Source organism: Zalophus californianus, chromosome 10, assembly GCF_009762305.2.
Source record: "Zalophus californianus isolate mZalCal1 chromosome 10, mZalCal1.pri.v2, whole genome shotgun sequence".
Lineage (NCBI taxonomy): Eukaryota > Metazoa > Chordata > Mammalia > Carnivora > Otariidae > Zalophus > Zalophus californianus.
The window spans coordinates 70,987,316-71,011,796 of NC_045604.1; the positions used below are offsets into that span (position 1 = coordinate 70,987,316).

General features: G+C 61.0%; 4 protein-coding genes across 17 annotated transcripts; 3 read left to right on the top strand and 1 right to left on the bottom strand.

Moving 5' to 3' along the window:
• Positions 1-405: 405 nt before the first annotated feature.
• On the top strand, positions 406-7,094 carry TBL3 (transducin beta like 3). 2 transcript variants are annotated; one of them, XM_035722581.1, is made up of 22 exons: positions 406-523; positions 1,975-2,026; positions 2,109-2,204; positions 2,291-2,338; positions 2,452-2,593; positions 2,688-2,772; positions 2,857-3,027; positions 3,118-3,193; positions 3,272-3,365; positions 3,450-3,631; positions 3,726-3,867; positions 3,965-4,023; positions 4,109-4,212; positions 5,107-5,254; positions 5,336-5,566; positions 5,649-5,719; positions 5,799-5,955; positions 6,033-6,091; positions 6,353-6,456; positions 6,551-6,622; positions 6,706-6,864; positions 6,947-7,094. In XM_035722581.1, the coding sequence occupies exons 1-22, from the start codon at positions 483-485 to the stop codon at positions 7,066-7,068; spliced, it is 2,415 nt and encodes an 804-aa protein (XP_035578474.1). In that variant the 5' UTR covers positions 406-482; the 3' UTR covers positions 7,069-7,094. The 2 variants fall into 2 exon arrangements, with proteins under 2 accessions (XP_035578474.1, XP_035578473.1); XM_035722580.1 differs by having other exon boundaries at positions 3,272-3,631.
• NOXO1 (NADPH oxidase organizer 1) lies at positions 7,089-11,199 on the bottom strand. 13 transcript variants are annotated; one of them, XM_035722582.1, is made up of 10 exons: positions 10,958-11,197; positions 9,857-9,948; positions 9,335-9,445; positions 9,162-9,242; positions 8,899-8,983; positions 8,618-8,795; positions 8,295-8,476; positions 8,096-8,200; positions 7,752-7,869; positions 7,089-7,660 (listed from the first exon to the last, which is right to left on the bottom strand). In XM_035722582.1, the coding sequence occupies exons 3-10, from the start codon at positions 9,398-9,400 to the stop codon at positions 7,348-7,350; spliced, it is 1,128 nt and encodes a 375-aa protein (XP_035578475.1). In that variant the 5' UTR covers positions 9,401-9,445; positions 9,857-9,948; positions 10,958-11,197; the 3' UTR covers positions 7,089-7,347. The 13 variants fall into 13 exon arrangements, with proteins under 13 accessions (XP_035578475.1, XP_027469633.1, XP_027469623.1 ...); XM_027613832.2 differs by having other exon boundaries at positions 9,335-9,431; positions 10,958-10,982; XM_027613822.2 differs by having other exon boundaries at positions 9,162-9,707; positions 10,958-11,199.
• Positions 11,200-11,791: 592 nt separating this feature from the next.
• On the top strand, positions 11,792-14,778 carry GFER (growth factor, augmenter of liver regeneration). The gene is made up of 3 exons (XM_027611718.2): positions 11,792-12,622; positions 12,960-13,156; positions 14,094-14,778. Exons 1-3 carry the CDS (start codon positions 11,891-11,893, stop codon positions 14,254-14,256), a joined length of 1,092 nt encoding a protein of 363 aa, XP_027467519.1. The 5' UTR covers positions 11,792-11,890; the 3' UTR covers positions 14,257-14,778.
• A 2,474-nt stretch (positions 14,779-17,252) lies between these two features.
• Positions 17,253-22,336, top strand: SYNGR3 (synaptogyrin 3). The gene is made up of 4 exons (XM_027612015.2): positions 17,253-17,486; positions 19,683-19,920; positions 20,047-20,189; positions 20,269-22,336. Exons 1-4 carry the CDS (start codon positions 17,388-17,390, stop codon positions 20,476-20,478), a joined length of 690 nt encoding a protein of 229 aa, XP_027467816.1. The 5' UTR covers positions 17,253-17,387; the 3' UTR covers positions 20,479-22,336.
• Positions 22,337-24,481: the final 2,145 nt, after the last annotated feature.

The following is a 24,481-nucleotide window of genomic DNA, read 5'->3' on the forward strand; positions in this document are numbered from 1 at the left end:
GCACATAGAATGTGATCAATAAATATTTGAGTCTCAGAAATTACCCGATTTCTTTATTTACTGCGATATATATCACACCAGACCATGAGCACCTGACTGCACTTGTACCCAAATCCCAGAAGGCCGAGGGGCAAGAGTCTTGGGATGACTTTAGTAAACATTTCCTACGACTCCTTTTTAAAATTTCCACTAAAAGGCAAACAGCGGGCAAACCCCGTGCCCTGCAGTCCTCCGTCCCAGAAGCCCCAGCCGCCTTTAGGCGGCTCTACACTGGTTCCTCCAGGCCAGAAATGCCTCCACCAGTTTCCGCTTCCTGACACAGCAGGCACTGCCCACAGCAAAGATGGCGCCGAGCGCGCAACCTGATGGCCTCACAGTAGTCGTGGCCGGTGACGTCATCTGCGGCGCGCCGGCAGTAAGGAGTGGCGCCCCTGTTTCTCTCACGCGGCGGCGGCGGCGGCGGCGGCGGCGGCGACGACGACATGGGGGAGCCCGTGGCGGGGGTGGGCCGCTTCAAGGCCAAGTGAGCTGGGGCGCTAGGGCTGTGGGTGCCGCCCAGGGAGGGAGCGAGGTTCGCAGCCCGAGTGGCAAATGTGCTCGCCCTGGACCGGGCGCCCATTCGGGTCTGGGCAGAGCCTGAGGGCGGTGTACGAACTGACCCGCGAGATTAGTGTTGGTTGCGTTATTACAAAGTGGGAGAGCCAGCGTCGGTTATTAAATTAGGAGCCGGTTTGGGGTTGTGGATGAAAAATTCTAAAGGAGGAAGGGGCGGGCTGAGCGCAAGTCGGGGCTGGTCCTGGACCGCAGCGGGAGGCCCCCACCGTCAGGTACTGGGAGAAGAACCACTTCTGGGCAGACAGCCTGGGGGCTTTCACCTCCTGTCCCTCTTCGACATGGAGCAGGAAGAGAGGTCAGGAGATGGGCGGTCTGCTGTGGCCCTGGAGACCCTGAATCCTGGGCTGATTCAGTTCCCCAAGGACTCTGGCGAACATCTAAGTGCTTAGGGCCCAGGACCGGATGGACTCCTCCCTGCCGTTGAGCTCGGTCTGATGGGATAAGCATACTAAGCAGCTCATTTTTATCAGTGGGAGTGATGAGCAATACCAAAGGGAAGGCCTGGGGTCAATAGCATCTCTGTGGCATAGTCACCTGGGCTCCACGGTTGGGGACTCCATTTCATGTTGGTAGCCAAGCCTCCCCTAGTGGAGTTAGGCACCAGTGAAATCCGGGAAGAGAGACCCAAGCCACATACGGGGAACAGCCTGTGTGACACAAAAGTATAGCAGAGGTTTCTCCAAGTCAGGGTCTTAGAAACACATAAGGAGAGGGGAGGGTTTTAAGGCAGGGTAAAACACTTAGGTTTGGAAAGGCCTTTCTGGCAGCAGGACTTGAGATGGTAGAGAGGGGGCCTGGTGAAGAGGCTGGAGCAGCTGTCCAGATGAGCGTGCGGTGGCCTGGACCACCGCGGAGGCAACCGAGAGGGAAGGGATGAGGGCAGTGTGAGGCTGCAGAAATGAGGGCTACTGGGGAGTGGGAGGAAGGAGCTAGGGTTGAGGAGGGGGCAGGCTGCAGCTGAGAAGGAAGCTGTTGAGGGGGTGTTGTTTTGGGCCGGTATCCTGGGCTGGTACCCTGGGCTGGCCTCCCGCCGCCAGCAGAGGGCCCCCGAGGTCTGGCCTACTCCACTCTAGGGGAATCTGGGAAGACGGGTGTCACACTGCTGGTACTGCCTCAGAACCTGGTGTGCATCACCGCCCAGCTCTGGGTCTCACATCCTCTGTGACACCCACCTCACGGTGCTGCAGAGAGAGGACAGTGAGAAGAGCCATCTCCAATCCCTTGCATCCCCGCCTCTGCCTGGGAACTCCTCAAGGCAGGGGCCTTTTGGATTGAGCTCTGGGAGAGCACCCAGCACAGAGCTGGGCACTGGGGACCAAGGGGTGGGTGACTCACTCTCTCCCCCTGTTCTCTCTCTAGCTATGCTGTGGAGCGCAAGATCGAGCCTTTCTACAAGGGCGGGAAGGTGCAGGTACCAGCCCAGGGAGGGGCAGAGTGGTGGGGCAGGCAGGGGCTGCACAGAGTTACGTTGGCTGAGACCCTTCTGTCACCAGCTGGACCAGACTGGGCAGCATCTCTTCTGCATTTGTGGTACCAAAGTCAACATCTTGGATGTGGCCTCAGGGGCCGTGCTGCGGAGCCTGGAGCAGGTGAGGGTGGGGAGAGCCAGGGCAAGGGGCTGGTGTGGAGGGCAGTCTGTTCTCATGGTGCTCTGTATGCTAACTCTCACCTCTAGGAGGACCAGGAGGACATCACTGCCTTTGATCTCAGCCCTGACAACGAGGTATACGGGGCAGGGATAGGAGGCGGGCTTCGGTACCTCTCAACCAAACTTTGAGCCATTGAGGACATGTGGCCGTGCCTCTTCTCTCCCAGCTGAACTGCATTGTTCTCTAGGTGCTGGTAACAGCCAGCCGGGCACTGCTTCTGGCTCAGTGGGCCTGGCGAGAGGGCAACATCACCCGCCTGTGGAAGGCAATACACACAGCCCCTGTGGCCACTATGGCCTTTGACCCCACTTCCACACTGCTAGCCACAGGTAGGGCCCTGGCTGGGTGGCTGGGCTCCTGGAGGGCACACAGTCAGGGGTCTTCAGGCACACCAGCCCCTTCACCTCAAACACGTTCCCACAGGCGGCTGTGACGGGGCAGTGCGTGTCTGGGACATTGTGCGGCACTATGGGACACACCACTTTCGGGGCTCACCAGGGGTCGTACAGTGAGTAGAGGGCAGCAGAGGGTGGACGGGGCCTTATGCCCAGGGACACACAACTCACCTGCTGCCCCACCCCACCCCCCACAGCTTGGTGGCCTTCCACCCGGACCCCGCACGCCTGCTGCTCTTCTCCTCAGCTGCAGACGCCACCATCCGTGCGTGGTCACTGCAGGACCAATCGTGCCTGGCTGTGATGACTGCCCACTACAGTGCTGTCACCTCACTGACCTTTAGCACTGATGGCCACACCATGCTTAGGTCAGTGGCCAGCCACCCAGGCCATGGCAGGAAGGGGAGGGCCGCAGCTGAGACCGAGGACTGAGGTGGCTGTCTCCCCCACCCCCCCAGCTCAGGCCGCGACAAGATCTGTGTCGTCTGGGACGTGCAGAGCCACCAGGCCACAAGGACGGTGCCAGTGTTTGAGGTGGGGATGCCAGGGGGCCGGACCAGTCGAGGGGGCGGGGGGAGGGTGGGCTACTGCCTCTGACCCACTTACCCTCAGAGCGTGGAGGCGGCCGTGCTGCTGCCAGAGGAGCCAGCGCCTGGGCTGGGTGTGAAGTCTGAGGGCCTGCACTTCCTGACAGCTGGAGACCAAGGTGTGTGTGTCCAGGCCAGGGTGGGCAGCAGGGGCTGGGGGAGGTCTGTGCACTGGAGTGCCAGCAGCCCGCGTTCCCTCACAGGCCTACTACGCGTGTGGGAGGCGGCCTCCGGACAGTGCGTGTGCACACAGCGGCGGCTGCCAGGCCCCAGGCAGGAGCTGACCCACTGCGCTCTGGCCCACCGTGCCGGCCTGCTCCTCGCTGTCACTGCCGACCACAACCTGCTGCTCTACAACGCGTGCTCCCTACGGCTGCAGAAACAGGTGAGTGCTGTCCCTGCTCAGCCCGAAGCTGGGGCTGCCAGCCCTCCACTCATGCAGGCTCTGGCTTGTGCCCCTCCGGCCCCTGCCCCCACAGTTTGCTGGCTACAGCGAGGAGGTGTTGGACGTCCGGTTCCTTGGGCCCAAGGACTCCCACATTGTTGTGGCCTCCAACAGCCCCAGCCTGAAAGTGTTTGAGCTGCAGACAACGGCCTGCCAGATTCTCCACGGCCACACAGGTCAGGGAGCTGAGCTGATGCCCGCAGCACTCTCTCCTGGGCTAGAATGCTCTCCTTTACTGTCACTGATGGCCATTTTCTCTCTAATTTCTCCCAGACATTGTCCTGGCCCTGGATGTGTTCCGGAAGGGGTGGCTCTTTGCCAGCTGTGCCAAGGTGAGGCATCTGGAGCGGTGTGGAGGTATGGGTCCCAGTGGACGACGCCCAGCCCAGCCTCTGTCCTCACCCCTTTGATTCCCAGGATCAGAGCATCTGTATCTGGAGGATGAACAAGGCTGGCAAGGTGGCCTGTGTGGCTCAGGGCTCCGGGCACACACGCAGCGTGGGCACTATCTGCTGCTCTAGGTAGGGGTCAGGGCTGGGGTCCGTGGTGTTGCAGAGGCCCAGACCCTGCTAATGGGGTTCCAGCTCAGGGAGATGTGGAGGGGGAGGCTTCGGCCTTGGTCTTTGAGGCTCCAGGCTAGGGATGTGTAACAGAATGCCAGGGATACCCAGCTGCTCTTGGAGGTCGGGGCTCCTCAGAAGTGGTCTTGGGGCTGGGGGAATTAAAGGGGAGAGGCTCGGGGTGCCTGGGTGGCTCAGTCAGTTAAATGTCTGCCTTTGGCTCAGGTATGATCCGAGGGTCCTGGGATCGAGCTCTGTGTCAGGCTCCTTGCTCAGCAGGAAGTCTGCCTCTCCCTCTCCCTCTGCCCCTCCCCGCTGCTCTGCTCGTGCTTTTTCTCTCTCTATCTCAAATAAATAAATAAAATATTAAAAAAAAAGTTTGGGGGAGATGCTTCAGGGCAGAAAGAATGAAATCAAACAAAGCTCAGGCAGAGGGTGCCTGGGTGGCTCAGTTGGTTAAGCAACTGCCTTCGGCTCAGGTCATGATCCTGGAGTCCCGGGATCGAGTCCCACATCGGGCTTCCTGCTCAGCGGGGAGTCTGCTTCTCCCTCTGATCCTCTTCCTTCTCGTGCTTTCTATCTGTCGTTCTCTCTCTCTCGAATAAGTAAATAAAATCTTTAAAAAAAAAAAAATGCTCAGGCAGAAAAGACATTCCCTGCTAAGGGGGTTGAGGTCTTGTGACCAAGTCACCAGGTATGGTGGACCAAGGGCGGGTGGTGGGGGCTCGAGTAGACAAGTGCACCCACCCCTCCTCGGTCGGGACCATGGTCCTGCAGGCCCAGGCTGTGATGCCCTGGCAGACAGGGCTGGCTGGGGCTCAGCAGGGGTCTCCCCGCCCCCACATCTGGCCTCAGGCTGAAGGAGACGTTCCTGGTGACGGGCAGCCAGGACTGTACTGTGAAGGTGTGGCCCGTCCCTGAAGCCCTGCTCTCCAAGGGCGCAGCCCCAGACGACGGTCCTGTCCTTCTCCAGGCTCAGGCCACACAGCGCTGCCATGACAAGGTGATGGCACACGGGGGCAGGGGCAGGGCCAGGGCCCTTGCTGGGATGGGGGTCTGAGCTGCCCCCTGCTCCCATCACTAGGACATCAACAGTGTGGCCGTCGCCCCCAACGACAAGCTGCTGGCCACAGGCTCACAGGACCGCACAGCCAAGCTCTGGGCTTTGCCGCAGTGCCAGCTGCTAGGTGTCTTCTCCGGCCACCGGCGTGGCCTCTGGTGCGTCCAGTTCTCACCCACGGACCAAGTGCTGGCCACAGCCTCGGCTGACGGTACGATCAAACTCTGGGCGCTGCAGGACTTCAGCTGCCTCAAGGTGAGCACCCCCTGGCCCCTACCCCCCAGGCCCCGCCCACCACCCTGGGGTGGTCTCACGTTCTCCCCTCCCCATCCTGCAGACGTTCGAGGGGCACGATGCTTCCGTGCTGAAGGTGGCCTTTGTGAGCCGTGGTACCCAGCTGCTGTCCAGGTGAGTGGGCTGGGGATAGGGGTTGGGATGAGCTGCAGGATGGGTCTTAGCACTGAACTCCTCCTGATCCCAAACCCAGTGGCTCTGATGGTCTCGTGAAGCTCTGGACCATCAAAAACAATGAGTGTGTAAAGACTCTGGACGCCCATGAGGACAAGGTCTGGGGGCTGCACTGTAGCCGGCTGGACGATCGTGCCCTCACCGGTGCTGGCGACTCCTGCGTCATCCTCTGGAAGGTATGGAGGTTTAGGGGGGGCGTGGGGACTGTGCAGGGCTGCATCAGGGTGCTCATCTGACCTCGCTCTGACACTAGGATGTGACCGAGGTGGAGCAGGCAGAAGAGCAGGCCAAGCGGGAGGAGGAGGTGGTCAAGTAAGTCTGGGGGTCCCCGCCCAGTCCCCTTGAGTGCCATGCATATGTCTACCATCCCATACGTCACACCCTCGGAGTGGGGCATACAGCCATCACCTCTGCTTTATGGCGTGGGAAACTGAGGCTGGGAGTGCAACACAGCTCGCCACCAGTGGATGTTTAGGGCCAGGCTGTGGACTCCTGGGCCAGCCCTGTGATGGCTCTGCCTTCAGTCCCAGCCAGGTCCCCCAGTGACCCTGTCCTCCCTCCTTCCTCCACCAGGCAGCAAGAATTGGACAACCTGCTCCATGAGAGACGGTACCTGCGGGCGCTGGGCTTGGCCATTTCCCTGGACCGGCCCCACACTGTGCTGACTGTCATTCAAGGTCAGTGCTGCCTTGGGCCATGGAGGGGGGGCGGGGTCTTGGGTCCATCTTGTGCCTTTCCTTGGGGCTCAGCCTCCCCGCCTCCCCCCCATAGCCATCCGGAGGGACCCTGAGGCCTGCGAGAAGCTGGGAGCCACGGTGCTGCGGCTGCGGCGAGATCAGAAAGGTCAGGGACAGATGGGCAGGTGGGGCAGTGGCCAGGCGGGGCAGGGCAGCCAGTGGGCAGGTCTGACTGTCCTTGTCCCCCAGAGGCCTTGCTGCGCTTCTGTGTCACGTGGAACACCAACTCGAGGCACTGTCATGATGCACAGGATGTGCTGGGGCTGCTCCTGCGGCACGAGGCCCCGGAAGAGCTCCTGGCCTACCCTGGCATGCAGGCCTCCCTCGAGGCCCTACTGCCCTACACCGGTATGTGGTCCCGGCCCCGGGCAGGGCGGGAGCTGCCGGCCAGCCCCCACGAAGCCCCTGACGTCCCTGTGTCCTCCCCCAGAGCGACATTTTCAGCGGCTCAGCCGGACACTGCAGGCAGCCACCTTCCTGGACTTCTTGTGGCACAACATGAAGCTGCCCACCCTCCCTGCGGCCCCCTCTGTGGCTCCCTCAGCTCTCTGAAACATGCTGCAGGCTGTCCTTTTCTATCCAGACTCCCCATGTGTGGACTCTGTCTCACTCCATGTCCCTAGCCCCCAGCCCCGACCTGCCCCACGCGTGCCCTGGCCTGGCCAAGACCCAGAAGGCCCTGCTTCTCAGCACAGACACTGGGTTATGCCTCAGTCAGAAGAGCTTTATTCGGGAAATGGGAGAGTATGGTTTCCTGGCCCTGCCGGCCACGGGGCCCCTCCCTCAAATACTCCTCCCGCAGTGGTGGTGACGGTGGCGACTTGTCTGGTGTCAGTCGTCCCTGGGGTCTGGAGCCTTGGGCCTGCCCTCTGTGCAGCTCCACACACCCTCGAGGGGGTCCTTGGGTGCCAGTGCCCTGCGGGTGATGGTGCAGCAGCGGCTCTGGATGGCGCTCAACAGAGGGCGGGTGGGCACGGTAGGGGGAAGGGTTGTGGCCTGGGGGTTCTCGGGGGAGCCTTGGGCCTCTCCCACTCTGTCCTCCTCACGGTCCTCCTCGCGGTGGAGCCCTGCGCCACTCAGGAGCGCGCCCAGCCCGTCGGGTCGCAGCAGCACAGCGGGGAGGAGACCGCAGCGCCCTCTGAACCTGCGAGGGGGGCGGGAAGGAGGGTGGGGTTTGGCTGTTGCTGGATCCTGCCCCCCATCCTGGGCCCCGCCCAAGTTCCACCCCTGCGCACCTGCAGAGCCACCAGCCACGATCTGAAGTTTCCAGCACGCGCACGCGTGCCCCCGCAGGCACTGACAGTTCATCTGCATGGCTGCTCTCATAGGCTTGGGAAGCGCAGAATTGAGACCCTGGGAGTGGGCATTTGGGGGTCACTGTGAGGCCTCAGGGACCAGGACTCCCACCTCTATCTCCTCCCCCCATGGAGTCACCACCTTCAGGCATCCCCCAGATGATGGGACCAAGTACACTCTGTCCCCATGTCCAGCAATCGCTCAGCTGTTTACTGTGGCCCAGCTTTGCCACACACTGCCCAGTGGCGGTGGCTGGCTTGGGAGGGGTGGGATGGGTAATTACCACTACTCCCTAGGGGTCGTCGTTCTTGGCCTGGAGCCGCTTCCTCCAGGTAGGGAGCAGGAAACCACGCTGTCTGCTGGTCTTCGTTTGCCACCAGCCACCAGCCTGTGCACAAGAGGTGGGCGGAGGTTCAGACCCCCAAGCCCTCTCAGGTCCTGGGGGCAGATGGGCGAGCTCTCTCAGTCCTGTCCAACCCCACCTGAGGGATGTCGCAGCAGCACATCTAGGATCTCCTGGGCCTGTGCATGGAAAGGTCGGCCCTGCGTGTCCCGGGTGCTGAAGGGCTGCAGGCAGCGCAGGCTCTGAGCCTCCAGGCCACGGATGGCAAGGCTGTCCGCCGGGCGGGGTAGGGGCTCTTCAGGAACGGGCAGGATCACCAGACTGGGAAGGGTAGCGCGCAGGCGAGGGGCGGGTGGGAAGTGTGGTGAGGGCCTGCCACCCCTCCCCAGTCTGCCCAGCCTTCGCTCCTCCCCCAGCCTCCAAGGGCTCTTGCGGGCAGGGAGTTGGGGATGAGGCAGGCACCTGCCGGGTGGCAGCGCGGGCTCCAGGTCCAGGGGTTGTGGTGCAAAGAAGCCGGTGAGCGCTGAGCTCCGAGACACGCGCGCCGCCGCAGCCAGCAGCGCCCGCGAATAGGTCTCCAGCAGCCGCAGGCGCGCCAGGCCGCGGCCTGTGCGCCCCCCGCGTACCAACAGCGATGCGTCTGCGGGCACGACGGGAACTGGCTGTGGGACCCCGCCCCAGGGTTCCCTCCACCAGGCCGCTGGTGCCCCTGCCCCTCCAGGGATCCCTGCGGGCCTCCCTACCGGCCTCACCGGGAAGCTTGGGGAGGACGCGGTCCGATCTCCGCAGCAGGCCCGCCTCTACCGGGAAGGTTTCCTTGAGGGTCTTCTAAGGGAGAACCAGCGAATCAGTCTCAGAGTCCACCGGTTCCCTTGGGAGGGTGAGGGTTCCTTGCCGGGATGGGGGTCGTAGGGGCTTGGACGCCCCCGCGGGCTCAAGGGCAAACGTCCAGGCCATTGGTCCCTCCGGCAGCGGGGGCACTCGGGTTCGCCCCAGGCTCACTCACCTGGAGCGTCTTGAATTCATCCCAGCTCCTGCGCACGAAAGTGTCGCTGTCATCCGACCAGTGCACAGAGAAGGCAAATGTCTGTTGGGAGAAAGGTTGAGGCGCCTTGGAGGTGCTGGGCCAGGAATTCCTTCCTTCTTCCTTGGGGCTGGCAGCGACTCCGCCCGTCATACCTGAAGCCGCGCTGTCTGCACTAGGGCTGCTGCGCACACTGACACCGGGTGCCGGGGGTCAGCCATCGCTGTGCTCACGGGTCCCGGTCCTGGGCTTCTGGAGTGGGTAAACTGTGGCCAAGGGTCCCACTGCGTCCTGGCTCACACGGTGGGGGGGCGGGGGGAGAGAAGGAGGGGGGCTCCCGGGCACCCGGAAGACTGATTGGAATTCCCCGGCTACGCCCCAGACCTGCCAGGTTCTTGTATCGCTGCCTTGCCCCTGGGTCTTTCCCAGGTTCTTCACTGTGCCCAAAGTAGATCTGGGTAGAGGGACAGGAATACAGGGCTTGGGGGTGGGGAGGGGCAGAGAGGCGGTGGAGGTTGGGGACTGAGTCTGGCCCGTGGGAGGAGGAGGAAAAGGAAGAATCCTCAAAGTGCCGCCAGGCTTGGCCCCGCTCTCCTGGCTCTCCCACACCCGGTGTGGTGCTGGGACTAGCGGAGCCTCCTCCAGGGCGTGCCCCCACGGCTCTGTCTTGAACTCACCTGGGAAGCTGACTGCTGTTGTCATCAGGAACCAAGGACCCAGGGCTAAAAGCTTTATGTACTTTGTTTGGCTCACATTGGAGGAAAGGTCTCTTAATGTTTCCAAATCACAGAGGAGGAAATTTGTATTAAATAGATAATTAATGTCAGTTTTTCTGGATGTGGGGGTGGACCTCACAGGCTCACCCCAGAGGTTCCCCTGTGGTGGGGAGACTTGGGGCAGGACAAAGAGGGTCCTTCTCTGCAGTCACTGGCACTTGGGGAGGGGGGGTTGGTGACTAGGACTGTTTTGAGAGCTGCCTCTAAATTTATGATTTATCACAATTTACTGCTAACACAGCCTCTGAGATCAGAAGTCACAATTCCCCCACTAACGGGTGAACAGGGGTTGGACCCTAGAATCCCCAGACAGTGTGTGCTCAGGTGCCCCACATCTCTGGGCTGCTTCCTTATAGGAAAGACTTCCAGAGCTCCATCCAACCCTGGTATATTTTGGCTCTTCCTGCTGTTGGGGCCACCAGCTCTAGGTTGGGACTCCTACCCCAAGCTGTCTAGGGAGGGGTTAGCCTCTAGGACATCCCTCTCGGAAATCACCCTAGCCTTGACAAAGGGCCTTTGTGCATCTGTCTAATCAGTGGCTCTCAAACCTTCTCTGATCTTGGCCCAGGCAACGAACACCTGCTGACATAGGCCTGAATTGCAGCGTGCATCAGCCCAGCTGTCACGCCCTCTCTGACCTCAGTGGGGGCCATGCTGAGGTCCCAGCTGGCCTGGCAGGGTCCAGGGTGGGGCAGACACTTCTCCCATGGGAGACCAGGAGAAAAGCTGGGAGAGGGCCTGTTTATTCACAGCCAGGGTCCTCCTAGAAGGGTGCTGAGGCCCCCTACCTGCCCCACCTGACAGCCCCTGCTTCACATCCCCAGCAACCCTGGTTCCTTTTTGTTCTCTCTATAGACCACAGGCTTATCTATCCCTTGGACAACTGCCCCACCCTGTGCCCATGCTCCTCACTAGCTCCTATGAAATTCACCCTCCAGAGGAATCTTTGCAAAACACAAAGGGGATCAGGTTGGGGTGGCCCTACCCCAAATTGTCCAGCACCTTCCTATGGTCCTTAAATTCCCAGCTCCCACGGCAGCTGACGGGGTCCTCCGTGTGCTCCTGTCCACCTTTGGATCTCTCCTCTCACCACCTTCCCCAAGTCCTGTTCCACTGGCCTTTCTGCCCATGCCCACCTCCAGCCTTGGCCTTGACTGCCCTCCTCAGCTGATTCCTCATCCTTCAGGCCTCTGCCTAAGTGTCATCTCCTCAAGGAAGCCTCCTGGATTTACCACACCCCTGTTCATGGTTCCCACCTGTTTCTCAGGGAATATTTGTTTTGTTTTTAAAGATTTTTATTTATTTGACAGACAGCGAGAAAGGGAACACAAGCAGGGGGAGTGGGAGAGGGAGAAGCAGGCTTCCCGCTGAGCAGGGAGCCCGATGCGGGGGCTCGATCCCAGGACCCCGGGATCATGACCTGAGCCAAAGGCAGACGCTTAACGACTGAGCCACTCAGGTGCCCCGTCAGGGAATATTTGTTAGTGTGACTTTTTTTTTGTTTTTGCTTTTTCCGTCTTGACCAATGGACAATGAGCCCAGAGAGGAGGTCAGGGACGGATCTTGTGCCCCGCCCTGCCCAGCGCCTGGACCAGTACTTGGAACAGATTAGACACTACACAAGTATTTTCAGGATGAATGAATGTACGTATAGAAGCTGCGGCCACTCCCGACGTGGCTACAACCCCTTCAGGCAGGCTATAGGGATCCAGGCTACTCCTTGCCCTCAGGAGCCCAGAGACCCGCCAGCGCCCGTTGCCATGGCGCCGGTCACCCGGGCTGACCCGCGGGACCCAGGCCCTAGCGCGCGCCCCACTCTGTGCGCTCACCGCGCCACCCCGCGTTGCCAGGACGCCGCGCGGCCGGCCGCTGGGCGCGTCCCAGCTGAGGGCACAGAGCCTGGCCGCGGGCACGCGGGGCGGTCAGAGGGGAGCGATGGGGGCGTCACGGGCCGGAACACGGACTTCGCCTCGGCCGCAGCCTGAGTTCACGGCGCGGCGGCGGCGTGGTTTCCACAACACGCTGCTCTTCTACTGGAGGAAGCGGGAGCGCCGCCACGGGCGACGCGAGTCAGGCTCGGGACGCGGATCGAGGCCCAGGGGCGCGGCCAGGACCCGGGCTTCCAACCCCGCGCCCGCCCCGGCCCAGACCCCGGCCACCGGCTCTGTGGCCTCTTGGGCATGCGCCGCGGGCCAGAGCCCCACCCCTCCGCCCCTCCCCGCCCTGGGCCCCGGCCCCAGCTCGAGCACGGCCTCCGCGCTCGTGCCCGCGCCCGCGCCCGCGCCCGCGGCACGCGCGACCGGCTCCTGTGGCCGCGCCCTAGCGCTGGCGCGCGCGCTGGCCTGGAGACCGACTTGGAGGCCCAGCTGGAGGCCGAGCTGGCCCGGCAGGCATTGCGCGGGCAACATGGCGGCGCCCGGCGAGCGGGGCCGCTTCAGCAGCGGGAACCTCTTCTCCTTCCTGCCCGGTGGCGCGCGCTCAGAGGTGATGGATGACCTAGTGACGGACGCGCGCGGCCGGGGCGTGGGACGAAGAAATGCCGCCGCCTCCGCCCCGACGCCAGCCCCGGCGCCGAACCCCGATCCTCAGGTCGCCGAGGACCCCTCCCGGAGGCGGCCCTGCCGGGCCTGCGTGGACTTCAAGACGTGGATGCGGACGCAGCAGAAGGTGCAGATGCCCAGGGCCGCCACTTCCCCTGGTCCCGGCCCCCACGCCTTGTTCTCAGGCATCTGCGCCGACCTCCGGAGGCCCAAGCCGAGCGGTCCCACAGGCCCTATGCCTCACAGACTTGTGCCCCCTCCCCAACCAGGGTGGGCTGTTCCTACACCTTTTCCCCAAGGGAGGCCCGGCCTTTAGGGTTTCAGCCACTCGTGTGTTGGATCGGCGGCCGCAGGGCTTCCGTCTCGAGTCAGTGGGCCTCTGACTGTGGCGGGGGGGGAAGGGAGCTCTGTGGGCTTCCGGTCCGGGGAGGCGAAACTGACCCTTGGTCGGCCTCCTTCCGCAGCGGGACAGCAAGTTTAGGGAAGATTGTCCTCAGGACCGCGAAGAACTGGGCCGCCACAGCTGGGCTGTCCTCCACACCCTGGCCGCCTACTACCCCGATCTGCCTACCCCTGAACAGCAGCAAGACATGGCCCAGTTCATACATTTATTTTCCAAGTTTTATCCGTGTGAGGAGTGTGCCGAAGATATAAGGAAGAGGTAAGTGTGTCTGCATTGTCTGTAGGCAGCAGAGCAATCCCTCCTGGAGCCCGGGCCTGGGGCCCCCCTGGCTGATGTCATAAAGGGGAGCCTGGAGAAGCAGGTGCAGAAGTGGCAGAGGGTCGCCCAGAGCAGGGACCACCAACAGTGGGCATTGGATCAACTAAGCGGTCTCCTTTCCCCTCAAGGGCCAAGATGCCTGGGGCTGCTGCTCCTGCAACCAGAGGCTCTAGGCCTGGCTTCACTTACAGAGTCCCTTGCTTGGTATTCCTGGAGGCTCGGGCAGGTTAATGAGTCCACTTTGCCTGACTTCTGGAGCAGGACTGCTGATTTTAAGGCCTTGAGAACCCACTGCTTTTGCTTCCGGGAGCCACCTTTTCCTCCCTGGGGAGCCCCCTTTTCCTCCCTGGGGAGCTGAAGAGCTGTTGTTTGGCACCTATAGGTGTTTCTGTGCTGAATGTGGGGGCCAGGGCAGCCCTTGCCATTTGAATCCTGGGCAGTTAGAACAGCTCTCTTGCTAGTCCGAGGCCCCAGGGCCCCAGGTGCTAGAAACAGGTCTGGTTTTCAGTTATGCCTTTGTGCTGCCCCACCCCTTCACACACTGCCTGGGGCCAGGGATGCTGGGGTGAGGCTTCCTGATTGTTATGAGGTTGTAAAGTTGCATGATTGGTGCCTTAATGTTTTGCTTTGTGTTCTCGTCCGGGTTTGCCGAGCTCCCCAGGTGAGGGGTTGAGCAGGCCTAGGAGTGTGCCACTGTTGGACAGTGCAGGAGCAGCCCTGTTCTGGGAATGCCTGTCTCTCAGAGCACAAGGGCCCTCATGGCTGTAGCCGACAGCCGCCCCAGCTCTCCTGCCTGGATGGAGCTGGCAAGGAGCCAGTGGGGCAGGGGCGGTGGGAACCGCGGCCTGTCCGCACCTTCCACCTGCTTCCCCCACAGGATACACAGGAACCAGCCAGACACACGCACTCGGGCATGCTTCAGCCAGTGGCTGTGCCGCCTGCACAATGAAGTGAACCGCAAGCTGGGCAAGCCGGACTTCGACTGCTCACAAGTGGACGAGCGCTGGCGCGATGGCTGGAAGGATGGCTCCTGTGACTAGGTGGTGGCCGGCAGAGCTGTGGGACGGAAGCCCAGGGTCTCCGGGCAGCCTGGCCAGAGGGGGACGGGGCACTCATTAAAGTGTGTCAGAGCCAGAGCCTCTCTTGTGTCAGTTGGATGGTCCCCAGACACTGCTCGGGGGCCCTCTCCCTCTTAGGTTTGGAGGAAAAGCAGGGGTGCCCGCTGCAGACACCCCAGTGGCCCGTGCTCCTCCCCGTGGGCTGCCGGTGAAGGAGACAGGAGCAGCCCAGGCTGGGCGGCCGGCTGCTCACCTGGCACCCTGGTGCCCACTTCCCTGCACAAGAAGGTGACAGGCCCGCCTGGGCCGCCTGTCCTGCTCCTTGAGGGAGGGCTAGGCCACTGTCCTGGCTCAGAGCCTACGAGGAAAGCACAGGCAGTCTTTCCCGGAGGGCCCACCGGTGCTGCTGCCTGCCTCTGACTGCACGTACCTGTACCAGGCCTGTCAAGAGGCTTTGTGAGGCCAGCCCTCTCAGAGCTGGAGACCAAAATAAAATGGTACAGAAGTGACTGAGGGGCTGGCTTTGGTGTGTTTTGTGCTGGGACTTGCGGTGATGGGCAGGGCCTGCCCTTGCTTCCTTCCATCCAGGTTCTGCTCCGTAGGAGGGGCAGCCTGGGAAGCCAAGTGCTGGAGCTGAGGGAGGGTCAGAGATCAGTGGGAGGTCGGATGGCACCAAGTCTTCATGTCCCCAGCAAGGACATTGTTTTAATACTCTCCTCCCGCGACAGGACGGTCTTGGAGGATTTGGAGCCGAGGAATGGCACGATGACTTCCGAAAGGTTTCTCTGGCTGTTGAGCTAGGATGAGGCAGGTATGGGTGGGAGCAGGGACGGCAGGCACCCCTGTGGCACCTGGGCGGGTCAGAGCAGATCGACAGGCGGAGAGAAAGGAGCCAGAGTTGACTTGGGGGGTTTGGGCCCTAGCACTGGGAGGATGAAGATGCTCTTGGGATCTGTGCTCTGGAGAACGCTGTAGGTGGGGCAGGCATAAGGGTGACCTGCATGTAGCTTTTGGGCCTTGCCAGGTCTGCTCAGCCGCACCTGCTCTGAGGCTTGGCTCCCAGCTGGAACGGACCAGCAACAGTATGCCCTCCCTGCGGTCGTCATGCACTGGTCGTCTCTCTCCCGGTAGCATCTTAGCCTCTCCCTTCGGCTCAGCTTCCTCAGCACCTTCACCCAGCAGGTGCCACAGGGGCTCTGGCTTCGGCAGGGCCTTCCCCCAGAGAAGACAGCGATGCAAAGAAATGGGAGGCAGAGAGCAGCCAATAGAGAAATTGCTCCTCGTTCCTCCCGTCGAGGAATTGTTCCCAACACGTGGTTTTCTTCTGGCCTCTCCCAAGTCAGCCACCAGTTGGAGAACCAGCCAACTTCTCCAGGGAAGCCGTGCCTGGCTCAGGAACAGAGTGCCTGGATGTGCTCTCCTGTCCTGCCTCCCTTCCCTCTTCCCCTAACTCTGGCTTCCTGGAGATTTCACCCCCCAATCCAGGCTAAGACAAGTGGGACTGTAGTTTGAGGGGAGGTTCTGGCTCAAGCTGTCAGCTCACAGACCAAGGGACTGGGCAGAGAGGGAGGAGAAAAGCCCCAGGATCATACTCTAGGGCTCCCAAAGTTCAGAAGTTACAGGAGCTCACAGGGTGGACAAGAAGAGAGAACCCCGAAAGGGCGATGAGAGGGGCTGGTGAAACAGGGATGTGAGGAGAGGGTGACATCTGCAAGCATTTCCAGGAGGGTGGGGATGTCTGGATCGCCCTGGCACTAAAGGGGGCAACCAAAGAGGAAGTGGCTACTGCTCAGGACAGACTGGATACCCGGTGTCGGGGGCTTGCAGGAAGACTCGTGGGTGGCACATCTGGCTACGCCTGCCTTGGGGTGGGTTCCACAGGGGGTGGACCAGACGTCCTCTTCCATCCACACAGACAGCACAGCAGGGACCCTTTGAGTCCCAGCTCTTGACTTCCTGATGTGGTGGAAGAAGTCAACCAGCTGTCTGTGTGTGATATGAAGACAGTCCCTACCCCCCACGGGGCCTTGTGAGGCGGCTTGGCACTGTAAATGCTCAACAGATGCAAACGTTTCTTTCAATGCCTAGGCAGAAACATAGCAGTCGTCCGGGACCCTGCCAGGCTGGCCGGGAACACGAGGGAGGGACCCTGTCGAACTTGGGCTGGGGGATCTATGGAAGAGACCCAGCAGGGGCCCCCAGCTTATCCAAATTCCCCATCTCTCACGCTTCTTCCCACCCCTCGGCCCCCGACTAAACATGCCAGCCACAAGTCAGTTGGGGAGACCCAGGAGTGTGAAGGGCTCAGTGAGCACCCTTGGAATGACAACATCCACCCACAAGAAAGGAGGAGAGATGTCCCAACTCCCACCCATGCCGGTCTGTGGGCTCTGCCCTCCTGGACAAGTGCCCCTGGGGGGCAGAGGCCTTCTCCCTCCCTGTCAGGGAGGCTAGAACCCTCTGAAGGAGAAGCTAGGATGTAATTGGGGGGTTCATAGGAAAGGACCCAGTAACTGATCTCTGGTCCAAGGGGGAACCAGGTTCAGGGAGTTGGGCTCCCCTTTCCTGAGGGCTGGAATGGGGAGCTGCAGCCATTGGGAAGACCTGGAGCCCTTGGACCTCTGTTACCCCTTTGCTCACGGAAGGGCCCAGCTCAGAGGGGCAGAATCAGGTTTGTCTGTCTCTTCGCCTGGCTGCCACAAAGGCTGAGCCTAGCGTCCACCTTTCCTGCTGACTCCTGACTTCACCTGTGAGGGGAGGTGGTGGACTCAGTCCCCGGCCCCCCAGACCCTGCCCCTCTTGGAGCCTGGGGGGTGGTCTCGCATCTCAGACCGGGGTCTAGTAGGTGAAGGGGGGTGTGTGGGCGGGGCGCCGGAGGGAGGGGCGGGCTCCAGCCCCGCAAGCGGACCAGTTGGCGGGGGGCACGGGCTCGGCCCCGCCCCGCGCGCCCCCGCCGCGGCCGGCGCGCGCTCCCGGGAGGCGGCGGCCGCAGCGGCAGCACCAGCACCAGCACCAGCACCTTCGGCAGCACACCCGGGCGGCCTCGGGCGGGGCTGGCCGGACGGACAGACAGACAGAGGGCGCCGGGGGCGCGCGTCCCTCCTGGGCTGGCCATGGAGGGAGCATCGTTTGGCGCGGGCCGCGCGGGGGCCGCCCTGGACCCCGTGAGCTTCGCGCGGCGGCCGCAGACCCTACTGCGGGTCACGTCCTGGGTGAGTGGCCCCGGTCCCGGCCCCCGCCCCGGTCCCGGGTCCCGCCTCGCCTTGCATCCCTCGTCCCTCCCCGCTGCCCCTCGCCCCTCGCCCCTCGCCCCTCAACCCCATCCTCGTCCCCGCCGGCCCCTCCCCCGCCAGCCTCAGGTTGGGGTGACGTCACCGGGCTGGGCGCGCCCACCTACGGGAGGGGGAGGGGCCGACGGCAAACGCCCGGGACCTTGAGAGGTCACCGCCCGCCGCCCCCATCCTCCAATTCCTCCTTAGGTCTAACTCCGTCCCCTTCCAAAGCCCTCGCCCCGTTTTTCCTGTTCTCACGACCTGGAAGCGGACACAGGGGCGGGGACGGGATTGGGTCTGAGCACTCAGCCTCAGCACGAGGAGGGGGCTATGGAAGCCGAGTACTATCAGGCAGCGCTTACACCTGCTTCGCCCGCACACAGCCTCCAAGTTCCTTCCAAGGGAGCTAGCCCTTTCCCAGACCCTCCAGTTGCAATTGTGTGTGTATGTGGGGGGTGCGCTGGGATTCCTCTGGGTGGGGCAGCAAGAAGGGGTTCTGCACGGGGAGGTCTTCCTGGGGGTGGTGTGGGAGGGGCAGATTTGGGGACAGCCTAGACTACTGGGGCATCCCTAGGCCAGGTGGCCTGCTCCTCCTTCCCACCTCTCCAGGCAGGAGAGATGAGAAGGTGGGGTGACGATCTCTGGGTTTTATTTAGCTGGTGGCACCTGGTGCCAGCCAGCTGCACCTACTGGCTTGTCTTCAAGGAGAGCGGTGCCCAGGGTGGGGTGACTTTGCGCAGATTAGGAAGGAGGAACCGTGTGTTCTGGTGCGAGCTCTGGTCCGACTTGTGGACCACTCTGGGGGGACATGTCCATGCCCTGCACCTGGGTTTCCCTCTTGACTCCATCTCAAGGAGCTGGAGAGGGGGAGGAGAAATGAAGTTAAAACTGGAGGTCTTTTTTTGGAAACACAGGCTGCCCAGAGCTAAAAGAGCAGCATCTGGTTTAAAATGACTGTGGTCCAGGGGTGCCTGGTTGGCTCAGTCTTCAGAGCATGCAACTCAGGGTCATGAGTTCAAGCCCCACGTTGGGCGTGGAGCCTACTTAAAAAAAAAGAAAATGTAAAATGACTATGGTCTACCACCTACCTGCCTTTCAGCCCTTGTGGTAAGGGGATGCTGAAGTTGGCTGAGCCCCAGAGTTCAACAGTATCGCCTTTTTAAAAAAGGACTTGTTTGTTTGTTTATTAGAGAGTGCACGAGTTGGGGGAGGACAGAGGGAGAGTGAAAATTTCGGGCATACTCCCTGCTAAGCCCGGAGCCCTAGCCCTACTCGGGGCTCAATCCAATGACCCATGAGATCACTACCTGAACCGAAATCGAGTCAGACGCTCATCCAGCTGATCCACCTAGGTGCCCCAATACTATCGCCTTTGAGCCCAAACACGATGCTAATAATCAGTCACACGGGGCTATCATCCATTGGGTGCCCACCAAGTGCAGGATGCTGGGTGGGCATTATTTTCTCTGGCCCCAACACTGCGTGAGCTCTACCTGTTACTATATTTGGCATGTTAGGAAGCAGGGCCACACAGCTCCCAGATGCTGAGGGTAGGTTCCATGAAGGACTGGGTGACAGCTGTGCCCCTGTCCTTGCGCTGCTCCCCGCTGTGCTCTCAACACCCCCTTCTCCACACCTGCCTCCCACAGCGCCACCCGCTGGAGCCTAGGAATCACTGGTCCAGGTGAAGGCTCCTGTTCCTACAGTTTCGAGGGGGCCATGCAGACCCTGTGGGCCCCACACAGTGCCAGTGACCCAATTTGAATGTCAGCGCCGTCTTTTATCAGCCAAGTGACTTCACTAATTGAAGCCCCAATTTCCCCATCTATAAAGGGGATGACAACGGCCCCCTTGTGGTTTGAGGGGAGGATTCTAGGAGGAATGCATGTAACGTAGCGGTTTTAAGCATAGTGCTTGGGCATAGTAGATGCTCACTAAATAGTAACGCTGTCCATAAATTTAAAATACCTGGGGCAGGTATTAAGGCGGGGTGCCCGAAGACCCCACCCACAGATGGGCCCCGTGCTGCCGGGGAACGTAGGGACAGGCCCGAGGGCGTGAGCAGTCGCGGTGGGTGACAGAGACCGCGGCTAAGGGGGCCACCGCAGGGCTCTGAGCGCCGCCCGCCGCCTGCAGGTGTTCTCCATCGCCGTCTTCGGGCCCATCATCAACGAGGGCTACGTGAACACCGACAGCGGGCCCGAGCTGCGCTGCGTCTTCAACGGGAACGCGGGCGCCTGCCGCTTCGGCGTCGCGCTCGGCCTTGGGGCTTTCCTTGCCTGCGCCGCCTTCCTACTGCTGGACTTGCGCTTCCAGCAGATCAGCAGCGTCCGCGACCGCCGCCGCGCGGTGCTACTCGACCTGGGCTTCTCAGGTGGGCGGGCCGGGGCCGGGGGGCGGGGCCTCTGGGCTCCGCGGGGCGGGGCGGGGCTTGCCAGTGAGTGCGGGGCCGAGGCCCGCGGGGGGCGGGGCCTCCCCTGACCCTCCCGCCTGCCCGCAGGGCTCTGGTCCTTCCTGTGGTTCGTGGGCTTCTGCTTCCTCACCAACCAGTGGCAGCGCACGGCGCCCGGGCCCGGCACGCTGCAGGCGGGAGACGCGGCGCGGGCCGCCATCGCCTTCAGCTTCTTCTCCATCCTCAGCTGGGTGAGTGCGGCCGGCGGGGGCCGGGCCGGGGCCGGGGTGGGGCGGGGTCGGTGCTGGCTGACCCCGGGCTCCCCCTCAGGTGGCGCTCACTGTGAAGGCCCTGCAGCGGTTCCGCCTGGGCACGGACATGTCGCTCTTTGCCACCGAACAGCTGGGCGCCGGGGCGGGCCAGGCCTACCCTGGCTACCCGGTGGGCAGCGGCGTGGAGGGCACCGAGACCTACCAGAGCCCTCCCTTCACCGAGACCCTGGACACCAGCCCCAAAGGGTACCAGGTGCCTGCCTACTAGTGGCCGGCAGGCCCCCACCGGGGCTGGAAGGCTGCCCCCAAGCCAGGGTCCAGGGTTTCCTGGGACCTCCCTCAGGTCCTCCTGGCCTAGTGCCAGGGACAGAGAGGGTGGCCATTGTGGGCCGTCTGGGGCCAAGAGAGGGTAGCTCCCAGGGTGCCTAGGCTGCCCCCTCACCCCAAGTTCCCCCTGTTCCCTTAGTCGCTGACCCCAGGCCTGAGGTCTTGAGGAGGGGACAGTGCAGCCCTGGACATGTATCTTCCAGCCTCTAGTGGATCAGCCTGCGAGCAGGTCATTCCTCTCATGAGCCGGCTAGCCTGTGGCTCACCTGTCCACTCTGGGGTCGGGTCTAGCTGCCCTCCGTAGCTAGGTGCAGGGGCTGTCCCCGGGAGCATGGGCACTGCTCCCATCCCATGTCCCTAGGGGTAGTGACAGTCCCTGCTTCAGAGTTGTGGTGGTTCACCCTGCGGGGCTGTGTGCACACTGTCTGGAACCTCCATCCGTTTGCTTTCACGGGCTCGCTAGAGTAGCCTGGTCCTGTTGATGTTGTGATTGTGGTCAAGTCTTCGGGCTTCACCTCATAGTTCCCTGCAAGCAGCCCCACTGTCTGTGGCCCCTGCTCCTGCCCCTACCTGCCTTGGCCCAGGAGGCTGCCCGGATGTGGGCACTTTGGGCTAGGAAGGCACAACATGGCTGTAGGCCTGGGCACCAGCCCCTCTCCCACCCCTTCAGTAAGACCTTGCCCGAGGGAGGCTTGGGCACCTGGATGCCTGGCAAGACAGGCAGGCCCCTCACAAGGAGGGAGACCTAGAGGCTCCATGTGCCCACAGTGCCCTGGACACGGCCCATCTGTGCAAACCCCTTTACCCTCCGCTTCCCAGACCAGCCCCTCAGCAACCTGCCCTGCACCCCGTTTTACAGCACAGCCTGAGGTTGGGGTCCCTCTGCGTGGCTGACTACTCATGCATCACTCAAAGTTATGTCAATACAAACGCGATTGCCGGGCTCCATTCTCGCAGAGAGGCACCTCCTTCTGGAGTTGCAGTTGGGCAACTACCCTGTACATTGTAGCATAGACCAATTCTGTGTGGGTATTTAAGTGAACATGTTTACAGTTTTTGTATATATGGATCTTTGCCTCCTTCTTCTGAAAGAACACTCCGTGACTGTATATCTTCAATGTCCCATGTTTCAACTGCAACTTCTTTACAATAAAAGACTGTAAGTGAGTTTACCTGGCCCCGAGGCTGGCCGAGTCATTTCTACCCCTGCTGCTGTGGGTGCCCGAGGGGCCCAGAACCCAGGAAAGGGCAGCAGGTGGTGGCCAGGCTGATGTCCACATTCTGGGGGTCCCTGAGGCCCCCACTGCACATCCCGCTGGGCTGCCCCTGGGTTGCTCAGAGCCGACTCTTGGAAATGCTGGGGAGATGCCCAACTCTTCTCCTTTTTAGAACGGCAGGACTAGGAATTATTTCTTGTTGCCGCACATCTTTAGCAGTTCCTTCATCAGTCTATGGATCTGAACTTCTTTCGTGTTACTACCACGTTCTTCGGGGATCGTTTTACTGGGAATATAAATGTGAAGTCTTGCTCCTTAGAACTTTGAAGTTATTTCTATATTCTCCTTTAGGATTCTATACTGTTGACGAGGGCAGCCATGACAGTATGATTCGTATTCTTTAGCGGGTTATCTGTTTTTTCCCTTGGGAAAACTTAACTGGGATTTTTTCCTAAGTTGTGTCGAGATGTGGCTTTTTAAAGAATTATCCTTGGGGCGCCTGGGTGACTCAGATGGTTGAGCGTCTGCCTTCGGCTCAGGTCACAATCCCAGCGTCCTGGGATCGAGCCCTGCATCGGGCTCCCTGCTTGGCGGGGGGGCCTGCTTCTCCCTCTCCCTCTAACGTTCCCCCTGCTTGTGCTTCTTTGCCCTGTCAAATAAATAAATAAAATCTTAAAAAAAAATTATCCGTGTTAGTGCTTATTTTTAAGATTTTATTTATTTATTTGACAGAGAGAGAGAGCACGAGCAGGGGGGAGCAGCAGAGGGAGAGGGAGAAGCAGGTTCCCGGCTGAGCAGGGAGCCCAATGTGGTACTCGATCCTGGGACCTGGAGATCATGACCTTAGCTGAAGGCATACGTGTAACCGACTGAGCCACCCAGGGGTCCTGTTTTTTTTTTTTTAAAAACAACCATTTACTTTTTTTTTTTTTTAAGATTTTATTTATGTATTTGAGAGAGAATGAGAGAGAGAGGGAGTGGGTCAGAGGGAGCAACAGACCCCCCGCCGCGCAGGGATCCCGATGCGGGACTCCATCCCGGGACTCCAGGATCATGACCTGAGCCGAAGGCAGTTGCTTAACAAACTGAGCCACCCAGGCGCCACTACTTTTAAGTAATCGCCACACCCAACGTGGGGATTGAACTCACGACCCTGAGATCGAGCGTCCCATGCTCCTCCGACAGAGCCAGCCAGGCCCAGTGCTTGTTTAGTTTTCTGTTTTTTTTCACCGCACGGAAAAGCAGTCATTATGTCTTTACGTGTCACCTTCTGTTCCTGGGACCCCCCCTCAGGTGCTGCAGGCAGCTTCCGGAGCCATGTTCCCCGGCTAGCTAACTCAGCCTCTGGAGATCTCCCCAGCTTGGTCCTGTTTGCTTCTGAACCCATCCACTGGGATTTTTAGCTCAGTTACTTGTTCACATCCAACTATTTAATAATGTCCCAGCTGAGGGCAGCGGGGCTGAGAACCGTCCCTGGTGCTGGAGGGCTGGCTCTGCCACGTCCAAGCAGGCAGGGCTGTCTCGGGTAAGTGTCTTGTCGGTGCCCCGGGCTCCCCTTCCAAAAGAATGGTTGTGGCCATGGGGGCGGGCTGCGGGGGCAGGCCAACACAGGGGCAGAGCCCAGCGCAGGGCTTGGCACACAGCCAGCACTTCAGTGCTGCCATGTGTTAGCGTGGTTCTTGCTTTGTTAAGAGCTTGTTTTCGGGGTGCCTGGGTGGCTCAGTCGTTAAGCGTCTGCCTTTGGCTCAGGTCATGGTCCCAGGGTTCTGGGATCGAGCCCCGCATCGGGAACCCTGCTCGGCGGGAAGCCTGCTTCTCCCTCTCCCACTCCCCCTGCTTGTGTTCCTGCTCTCGCTGTGTCTCTCTTGTCAAATAAATAAATAAAATCTTAAAAAAAAAAAAAAAAGCTTGTTTTCAACGTCAACGAGATCCCCCATTTTCCAGATTACTTTTCTGTGGGGCTGGTCGTCCTCAGGTCTGCAAAGGGGCTACCGGCTGTCCGGGGAAGGCCGGTGACCTCTACACAGCCCATTGGTGGTTCAAGAGTCTGAAGGCTCTTGTCTGTGCTGGGCCCCGAGCGCCGGCCAAGCTCGCAGCGTCAGGCAGGCAGCACCAGCGTGGCCGTGTGCCTCTGGCCATCATCCTGGGTACCCCCATCCCCACTTCCAAAGACGTTTCTTCTCACGTGAGGACATTTCCTTTGCCTGATTTGGATGTGGCTATGTGTTTAGAACTGTCTTCTACTATTTACATGTGTTTAGGGCAGAAAGAGGTGATTTCTCGGTCTGGTCCCCTCCTGAGATACTGTATCCAAATAATTAAGCACAAATTATTCTCTGGCAGAATTTCAGATGCGCCCTCCACTGCTTCTGAAGCGCTCTTGTTTATCGTTAGGAGCTCTTTACTAGCCTGTGGGTGCTAACCTGGAGTCTATAGACTCCCACGTCCCGGAAGGATGGTTTTACTTGGCACACAAGCACAGGTCAAATGTGGCTGTGTCTGTTCCTGGAAGGCCTCGGCAGCGCCAGATGTCCAGGGCCGGGCCCCAGGCCCAGACCGGCGGCTGCGTCCCGAGAGCAAAGCCCCACTACCCAGCTGTGCATATGGGTTGCCCCCCACCCCAGGGGGCCCCTGGCTGTCCACCGGAGCTGGGGCCTCGGACGGCTCTGAGCCCCCCTCGCTGCAGGGTGACCTGGGAGGGCAGAGAAGCTCAGAACACCAGCTATG

Excerpts from the sequence above, each read along its gene's own strand:
- TBL3 (XM_035722580.1), top strand. The coding sequence starts at position 483 with ATGGGGGAGCCCGTGGCGGGGGTGGGCCGCTTCAAGGCCAA. Across the intron at positions 5,720-5,798 it reads GGTACCCAGCTGCTGTCCAG|TGGCTCTGATGGTCTCGTGA; the intron begins GTGAGTGGGCTG and ends TCCCAAACCCAG. Across the intron at positions 6,623-6,705 it reads GCTGCGGCGAGATCAGAAAG|AGGCCTTGCTGCGCTTCTGT; the intron begins GTCAGGGACAGA and ends CTTGTCCCCCAG.
- NOXO1 (XM_027613822.2), bottom strand. The coding sequence starts at position 9,332 with ATGACGGGCGGAGTCGCTGCCAGCCCCAAGGAAGAAGGAAGGAATTCC. Across the intron at positions 8,796-8,898 it reads CAAGCTTCCCGGTGAGGCCG|ACGCATCGCTGTTGGTACGC; the intron begins GTAGGGAGGCCC and ends TCGTGCCCGCAG. Across the intron at positions 8,477-8,617 it reads CCCGCGCTGCCACCCGGCAG|TCTGGTGATCCTGCCCGTTC; the intron begins GTGCCTGCCTCA and ends TACCCTTCCCAG.
- GFER (XM_027611718.2), top strand. The coding sequence starts at position 11,891 with ATGGGGGCGTCACGGGCCGGAACACGGACTTCGCCTCGGCCGCAGCCT. Across the intron at positions 12,623-12,959 it reads GGATGCGGACGCAGCAGAAG|CGGGACAGCAAGTTTAGGGA; the intron begins GTGCAGATGCCC and ends CTCCTTCCGCAG. Across the intron at positions 13,157-14,093 it reads GCCGAAGATATAAGGAAGAG|GATACACAGGAACCAGCCAG; the intron begins GTAAGTGTGTCT and ends CTTCCCCCACAG.
- SYNGR3 (XM_027612015.2), top strand. The coding sequence starts at position 17,388 with ATGGAGGGAGCATCGTTTGGCGCGGGCCGCGCGGGGGCCGCCCTGGAC. Across the intron at positions 17,487-19,682 it reads TACTGCGGGTCACGTCCTGG|GTGTTCTCCATCGCCGTCTT; the intron begins GTGAGTGGCCCC and ends CGCCGCCTGCAG. Across the intron at positions 20,190-20,268 it reads TCTTCTCCATCCTCAGCTGG|GTGGCGCTCACTGTGAAGGC; the intron begins GTGAGTGCGGCC and ends GCTCCCCCTCAG.